General features: G+C 48.2%; 1 protein-coding gene across 1 annotated transcript; it reads left to right on the plus strand.

Annotated features, from left to right (window-relative positions):
• Window positions 1-2,015: 2,015 nt before the first annotated feature.
• Window positions 2,016-4,798, plus strand: LOC311226709 (uncharacterized protein; the record flags this gene model as incomplete). The annotated part of the gene is given in 3 exon segments (XM_084312121.1): window positions 2,016-2,612; window positions 4,479-4,623; window positions 4,626-4,798. Coding segments are annotated over 3 exon segments (915 nt in total).
• Window positions 4,799-9,012: the final 4,214 nt, after the last annotated feature.

The raw sequence follows: 9,012 nt of genomic DNA on the forward strand, positions 1-9,012 counted from the left end.
CTGCTTTATGGGAGTGGATGTACACTGCCACCTGGTAGTGGGAACGCAGCAGAGCTGGGTCCGGCTGAGTCCCCGACTGTAGGCCAGGAGTATTGGAGTGGAGGTTTAGCAGAGGGAGTGGATGGGGCCTAGGATTCACTAACCTAGGGGTGGTGCGCTGGTCCTTCTTGCCCTCCAGGGCGATTAGCAGTAGCTCCCCACACACCCACACTTCCCAGAATACTTCCTGTGCCCTCCCACACCCGATGGCAGTAATGATGGATGATATACTTTCTCCCCAAAGCAGTACGCGAGTAGAGACCTGTCCCAATGAGGCATAGGCAGGGGGTGGGGAAAGGGTTAAACAATAATGAGCATTACCCGGAAAGGAAAGAGTTAGACAGAATGCACATTAACAGACACGCACACAGTGTTCCCATTTAGCTCTCTTTTACTGAAAGTCTTATTCTTTTGACATGTATTTACACAAGAATCAAAGCTCTTTTCACACTGGACACCTAGTCCTCTCGCTCTACGGTAATGACTAAAGTTCTTCCCACACTGGGCAAGACACAGTAATAAAACCTGTCCCTTTAAGGGTTTAGATACTTGTTCGTTTTATAAATTTAAATTTTTTTATAAAAGAACACACGTTATCACACCACATTCAACCAAAAGACAGTGGGCCCACGTTGAAAACAAAAGTCCTATCTATAGCCGGCTTCCCCAAAATAATAAATGTCGGGGCGCCCCTAAACACTGTTACCAGTGTCAGTTCAAAGTACTGCTTCTCTTCGCCCTTAAAGGGCCCGCGCCGCACAAAGAGAATGTCTACCGATAAAGTTCCAGCACTCGGAGCTCTCACTGTAACTGGCTTGAGTGTACTTAACCAAGGGCGGGCCTGCTCCCACCACCGAACGTCTGTGTGGTGAGATGGCTGTCGAGAGGTCCCGTGATAGCAGGCGGCGGGGCTGGGTAGACGTTAGGCAGGTGACTGCTGGGGTAACGGCTCGGAGGGCTGGAGGTGCGTGCAGTGCAGTGACGTCCGCTGCTGGGCTGAAGGGGTGGGGCGACACGCGGGCTAAACTGTGGTGCTAGCCTAACTGAAGCTAAGCTGTGGGTCGGGACGACCCCCTGTCATGACGCCTATACTTTAGCTAAAACGCAACGTGTGCAATATCTACCACACTCTTCGGCTGTAGCTCGTCTGCTTCTTCGTTCACAATGTCTCTTTAGCATTAACTGAAAGCTAAGCTATCGCATATTCCATTACTAACCCGCCTCGTAACTGGGTTTATATCTCGCATGCTTGATGTCCGGAGCTCCAGCTCCAAGCGACCTCTTGCTTCTCTGGAAAACGATGAAGAGGAAGTTCTGCCGCAGGCGCCGCTCCCTGAGCCCATCCTTCTTCACCTGTGTCCCCCTGCCCAACGTCTCCACCAGCTCCCCCTGGCGGTACCTGTATCATGTCCCACTATTAAGTGTCAACGTTAGGATAGGGAGGATCAAGAGAGGTCAGCAAGTTACACAACGTCATCGTGAACACAGAGAATGCAAGGAATTAACGTTAGACACATTGAATTATTGTTAGACATATTCAGGTGTCTACATATAATAATAACAATAACAATAACAATAACAATAACAATAACAATAATAATAATAATAATAATAATAATAATAATAATAATAAAAACGTACAGCATCTAAAACTGTCGTCACTGGCTGGCCCAAGGGAATCATGGGGTGGGGGGGAGGGGAGCATGTTTACAGGATTTTGCTTGTTTGAAGATTAGTTTCTTTCTCTCGGTTTGAACATTTTGGAAGCGATGTGTGTGTGTGTGTGCGTGTGCGTGTGTGTGTGTGTGTGAGAGAGAGAGAGAGAGGGGACACAAGACGAGCGCACCACGGTTGGACAGTATACAGGCGCTCAAACCGAGAGCGCACAGACCGCGCTGCCACGATGCAGCAAGTCTCTCTCGTCGACGGTACAGGTATACACTCCTCCGCCCAAACTATTCTACAACAAGGGAATCATGTCGGTAGATAACGGTATTATGTATCCAAAAAACGTACCGGACTACGACGTAATAACGTTAGACGTTTTATTGCATGCTCAACCAGATGCAGCCTACCCAAACGGCACCACTGAGGTAAAGGACTACAGCTGCGTGCGTTTCTACGTGTCCACGGTCTCCTTCTCGATCCTGCTGGGCTTCAACCTCGTCATCAACTGGACCATAGTGCGCGACGCGCGGCTCCGCGGCCAGGCGCGCTTCGTGCTCGTCCTCCACATGCTGGTGTCCGCGCTGGTCCACCTGGGCACGGGCGGCGTCTTCTACCTCCAGGCGCACCTGCGCGCACGGCCCGCTCCGGCCCTGTGCGCGGCCATGGTGACCGTCCTGATCGCCAGCGCGTCGAACATCCTCCTGACGCTCACGGCTATGGCGCTGGACCGGTACCTCGCCGTCTGCCACCCGCTGCGGTACTACAGCTCCTCGACGCGGTGCGCGGCGCACGGACACTGCTGGCCGTGGCTCCTGGGGCTCCTGACCTGGGGCCTCGCCTTGGTCATCCCCCTGAGTCTGCTGCTCCCCGCCGGGGCCCCCAGGGGCCAACAACAACAACAACACGTGGAGTGCGGACGGGAGCAATTGAATAAAGGGAAAACTCACAAGATAGTGTTGATAACGTTGTGCTCGGTGGTTATTGTATATATATGTATATATTCTCTCCCCACCATATGTATATTCTCTCCCCATCATATGTATATCTTCTCTGAGTCCCCACCGTATGTATATTCTCTCCCCATCATATGTATATATTCTCTCCCCACCGTATGTATATTATATATATATATATATATATATGTTTTGAAGATGAGAAGAAGAAGAAGAAGAAGAAGAAGAAGAAGAAGAAGAAGAAGAAGAAGAAGAAGAAGAAGAAGAAGAAGAAGAAGAAGAAGAAGAAGAAGAAGAAGAAGAAGAAGAAGAAGAAGAAGAAGAAGAAGAAGAAGAGTGTAAACAATTCTCTCCCCATTATGTATATATTCTCTCTCCACCGTATGTATATTCTCTCCCCATCATATATTCTCTCTCCAACGTATGTATATTCTCTCCCCATCATATGTATATATTCTCTCCCCACCGTATGTATATTTCTCTCCCACCCCCTCCTAATGTACAGTCTCCTCCCCATCATATATATTCTCTGTCAGGATCTATGGGTAACAGTACTGTATATTTGCATATGGTATATGTCACAAATGTAACAGTACTATATACCTGTATGTCATGTATGTCCCTATGGCATGATGTCATGTATGTCATAAATGTCACTATGAATTGAAAATGGGGGACCCTGATGTAAACAAGACGAACGTCTTTCTCTGGTCTGCATCCCCTTAACAATTGTGTGTATTGAGCCGTACTGTATTGTACCCATTCTGCAATCTGTTAAATAAAGTTTTCATTCATTCCTTCATTCATCAGGTGGGCTGCAGGACCATCGCCCTGCACGCGTGAATATTTTAGGCAACCAACTTGTGTTTAGCGTTTCTCTGATTGGCCAATACGCCCATGTGACCACGGCAGCGCGAGAGAGCGGCAGCGCGGAAATAGGCTGTCTATTGCCATTCTCTAAGTCAAACTCTAACCTTAACCAGCTCCTTAACAGCGCCTAAACTTAACCCTTCTAACCTTAAGCAACTCCGAAACAATGCCTAACCTTAACCAACTCCGAAACAATGCCTAAACTTAACCGGCGAAATGAATGCACGTTAAAAAATATTGCCATTCTCTAAGTCAAACTCTAACCTTAACCAGCTCCTTAACAGCGCCTAAACTTAACCCTTCTAACCTTAAGCAACTCCGAAACAATGCCTAACCTTAACCAACTCCGAAACAATGCTTAAAGTTATGCCTAAACTCAGTGGTGCAGTGCTGGTATAACTCGGTATAACGGCGTTATACCTCGCTCACTGAGGCTGAAGTACGCGCAATCGCTTTTTACATGGCATTATCCAACCGGACTCCCGGAGAAGCATGCAGCTGCAGAGCCGCAGAGCCAGCGGCGCTCTCTGGGCCGCGCGCTGACGGCCGCGCTGTGAGGCAATAGTATCCAGCTGCAGGACGAGAGCAGCCAAAAAAAACTGTGCATGCGCGCGCACGCGCGTGGAGCGTTTGACCTACTGTCAATTTGCCACTGCACCACTGCCTAAACTTAACGGTGAAAGAATGCGAATGCACGTTAAAAAAAAAAAAAAAAAAAAAATTGAAGGGAATCAAACTAGCCAGCAACGAGCCGTAGGATCCACAGCCATGCAGCGTTGCCAATTGAGCTATTTCTGGATACTGAATAAGGGGCGGTTACTGGCATATAATGCTGCCGCGCGCACGCTCCGCGGCAGAGCGGAGCTGCTGCTGCCGCGTCGCCGCGGGGGCGTGGCTAGACGCAAGTTGGGCGTGGTTAGACACAAGTTGGTTGCCTTTAATATTTAGGCGCCCTTGCGTGGCACCCCGCTGGCCGTGTACATACTGCCCAACTTTGTGAGCTTCGCGCTCGCCGGTCTGCAGGAACGAGGGCATCTGACCCTGGGGACCAGAGACCTGTCCGCGGTGATCACCTTCGCCTTCTTCAGCTTGGCATCGCGCCGGTCATTTACGGTTTGCGTAAAGAGGAACTTTTGGAACAACTGCACCGCAGGTTCCCCCGCTGCTCGCGTCGAGTCAAGAGCGTCCTCGCCGGGTGGTGGTGGACCGTGCGCGCGAGTTGGGACCCCGTGTGCGCGAGCTGGGACCCCAAACCACGGTATGTGTGACGTCACGGTATGTCAGCAGATTCTTTTATTAGAATTTGTGCCAACTTTACGCAGCACTTGTAAAAGCAGGGACATTTAATTTCAAACCTTTATTTATTAAACCCGAAAGGCAACGGCGGTTTCCCTCATTTAAAGCCACATCGAGTGTAGTACTACAGAAATAACAACAAAGAGACAACAAGATGGTGCAAAAAGCAAGGATAACAAATCAATAAAAACACGTACAACTTGATTGACAAAGGTTGGAGATCAAGGTTTTAAACTCTGCAACAGAGGGGAGAATCTCAAGCTTTAAGGACTGCTGGGGTTCATTCCATGAGCTAGAGGGGCATCAAAGCAAAATGCAGATCTACCCTGTTCAGAGCAAACTCAGGGGACCTTAAGGAACCAGCCAGTCACTAGAACGGGTTCCATAGGTTCCAAAATCCCATTTCAATAATGATGCAGTATAAGGAGGTAGTTTACCAATGTAGAAGGGTGGATTATCCCTGCTTGTGGGAGTAGTAGTACACAGACACTGGGTAGTAGGATACTATAGTATTGGACCTATATGTACCCCCGTCTTTGGCCCGGAACGTCGTTCTGGAGGGCTTGCAGCTGGAGTGGATGGGGCCCAGGATTTACTAACCTGGGGACTGGTACTCTGGTCTCCCTCGCCTTCCAAGGTGGTCAGCAGTAGCTCCCCACACACCCTCACTCCCTCAGTACCTCCGACAGCCCTCCCACACCCAGTGACTGTCAGTTCAATAGTATTATTGGGCTTCCCTTTAAGCAGTACCCTTCCTTGACCACCTGTATAGACCCTTCAAATGCTATTCTATGAATGGGGTGTAAGGGTTAAATAATTATGCAGTCACAACATTTACCCAGGGGTTAGAATAGCAAATGGAAGAAACAGACACACAGACAATGCTCCCAATAAGGTCTACTTTACTGAAGCCTGGGCAGGTTATCAATTACAATTAACACTTTCCATTTATTCATACATGGCACCGGGTGCTCTCACTGTTAATGTAGGGGAAGCTCTTCCCACCATAGGCACCGCATGCTCAATACATTAAAACACCCCGCTTGTACTAGGGGAACCCAGGCATAAAGTAGAGAAACATTGGGAATTCAAATAACCAAATAATCAGAATAACAAAAATAAAACCAAGTAAATGTGGGCCCACGTTACCAAAATAAAACCTAACCTAAGCCAGCTTAAATTGTTTGGGGTACCCCTTAGACACTGGTTGTTAGCGTTCACTTGAATGGACGTTGCTGTTGATACACGAGGTACCGGTAGTACTTAGCCAAGATGGCGGACCCACTCTTGTCACCACTCGTCCAGGTGACAAGATGGTGTCTGCGATCCCGCGAGCACAGCCAGCGGGCTGGGTGAACAGCATAGGCAGTGGTTAGCTGGAGGAGCGTGCTGGATGGCGTCCTCTGCTGGTGGGAAGAGGCGTCCTCTGTACCGTCTGGGGGACGTCCACTGCTGGCTGTTGCTTGCTGCTGTCGCGCAAGCTAATACTGTTGCTACCCTAAACACAGCTAAGCTTCGGGTCTGGATGCACCCTCCTGCTATATCGGTTGTACTACTAACGCAACGTGGCTGGCTATACCACCGGTCTTCAGCGCCGCGCGCCCGGTAGTCTACTGAAGTCAGATGGAGCCGCTAGCAGCATGCTAATACACCGCACACTGTAACTACTATTGTGGTAGATTTCCGTCAAATAGCAAACTGTGTATGTGTACAACAAATCAGAATGGCAGAAACACCAAGAGGTAAAATACATTCACTATTTTCCCCCGCTCCTCTACCTCTATAAACATAAGAAACGAGACACATCGCTGACTTAATAACGCAGCTGCTTGGCTCAGACTTCCTAAAAGGGGTGTTGAAACAGGCAGACGCTGATTAAGTGAGAGATAGTGATCGTCTGATCTTCCTGGGAAAGTCAACAAATGAGTGATTTTACAACCCAGGGCCCTAGGCCCATCTGGTCCAAACAGATTGAATACAAAGAAACTGCCTTGGGAGACGCCAGACTGTCTCTTCTGAAACAAAGGACCAGTTGATCAAAGAAAGACCATTTGAATCCACTCCGTGACCTAAATCAGTTCAAAACGTCACGGTAGTGAGTTAGCCAATGAGAGCTGAGAATAAGTGTTCTCCAATAGGAACGCTCGAGGCGAGTTTTGGAAACGCCCGCTTGCCGTAAAATTAGAGGCGGAGCCTAAATTGGATATAACCAAAACTCCTCGCCAGGAGAGACACAAGAAACCCACAGACCAGACCCAGGAAGCCACTACCAAAACACACCCTTTTTCTCCACTAGAACCCTGCAGCAGAGAGACCGACGCAGCAAAAACATCCTTGAAGAACGAACAACGAGCAGCTACAAGCTTTTTAGATATTGAACGTTTAGACTGAATTCTACTGTCCTTCGGCATAGCGACTGCTTCCGGTAGAATTCATTGCACCATTCTTTCAAATATTTGATTTGTAATCTGATTGAAATCCTTTTTTCATTAAAAACGGGTTCTCTTCAAACTGCTCAGACTTCGCTTCATTTCAACGGCCGCGCCGTGTGCTCTCTCAGGGTAAGCAGAAACCAGATTAAATATTGGTTATCTGCATTTGGAAAGAGTAGTTCTTCTAAGAAGCTTTGTAAGATTTAAATCACAACGCAGAGCACGACGATTAAAGCTAGGAAGTTACTACACTATAACCCGCTAACGATAGACGTAAGTCCCGTTAACTCTAGACCTTAGTCCTTCGGTTCTGTATCTCTTACTCACACACTATCGCTGGTACTTCTAGGATAACCCGTCACTAGCAAGTACTTCTCATCACCCGTTGCTCGTTCCAACAGGGCTCTCCTCATAACTTCTTCAACGGGGCTATTCCAAAGCACACGCCCGCTGTGACTGCGACTGATCACGGTCAAGTCCACTGCCGAAGAGAGCTTCCTGCTCCCTTCGCTCCCAGGTAACTCCCTCTTCCTCGTTGCTTTCCTCTCTCCTCCGCTCCACCTGCCACCACTGCCACTCCGCCCCCTGCTGGCAACCTCCACTGGTCCCACTCAAGGACCGCTCCAGAAAGGGAAAAAGGGCTTCAATGTTATTGTTAGTAATCCATACTGAAGCCGGAGAAGAGTAGCACCTCACCTCGTCGTTAGACTGGGCGAGATATCCAAAGGAACACTGTTAATCACACGTTATACACACACAGGGAAAGTAACAGTTAGTTAGCACTTCTGAATACTTTGTAGAATATTCAGGCTGCTACACCAATAAGGGCCTTAAAACTGTACAAATACACAGTGAGGAACATGGGTGTAGGCATAGTTTTAGGGGTGTTGCAGGGGACATGTCCCCCTCAATATTGAGAAGAGGTAAATGTGTCCCCCTCAAAGAATATAGCTAATATGAAAGACAACCCGCCCCCCCCCCCCCCCCCCCCCCGAAAGAGGTAAAAAATAAGGGGGTACAAATATTTCTATATCCTTCTTAGCTGTGTAACTATATACAAACCAACAGTTTCAGACCCCCCTACAGGACCGTACCATCTCAACCTGGCAGACGTGCCTCTCACTCGCATTCAGTCAGTGGCTTCTGGCTGTGCACAAATTGGTGCATAAAAGTACACCAGAATGCAGGAAATTAAGTGTTTGACGCTAAAAACGTCCTGGGGGTGAAGTGAACACACCCAGACCTCCGCTTACAGTGCCCCCTCCCCCCCAACGTTGAAATCAGATATACACCCTTGTATGTATTATTGGTACTCATCCATGGAGAATGCTAAGATAAACGTACATTTCTTTCCACCCAGAGGAAGACCGTGAGCCGAAACGTTGGTCAAATAAATTATCACTTGGAGGAAATGTGTGGCTATTCACAGTTTGAATGGCATGCAGCCCAGGCCGGCAGCACCGCGGCGTGTGCGTTCTCTTAGCCCTTTTTTCCAAGATAAACTTAAAATGATGTGTATAATGTCACTAACCAATTGCAAGCTATAACACTGAAGAAGGAATATGTAATTCCGAAACATGTTTGTTTCAGGCTGCCATTAAATTCTTGAACCCGAGAGTGCTGGTCTAGCTTCACTGCTTCTTTTTTATATAATGTCACTAACCAAAATACTCACAATGCACCAAGTAAGTGCAATCATTTGTACGATCTAAACAATTCTCTATTGGGGCGACAGTGGCTCGGGAGGTAGAGCA

Source organism: Notolepis coatsorum, assembly GCF_963971535.1.
Source record: "Notolepis coatsorum genome assembly, chromosome: 4".
In the NCBI taxonomy this organism is placed as follows: Eukaryota; Metazoa; Chordata; class Actinopteri; order Aulopiformes; family Paralepididae; genus Notolepis; species Notolepis coatsorum.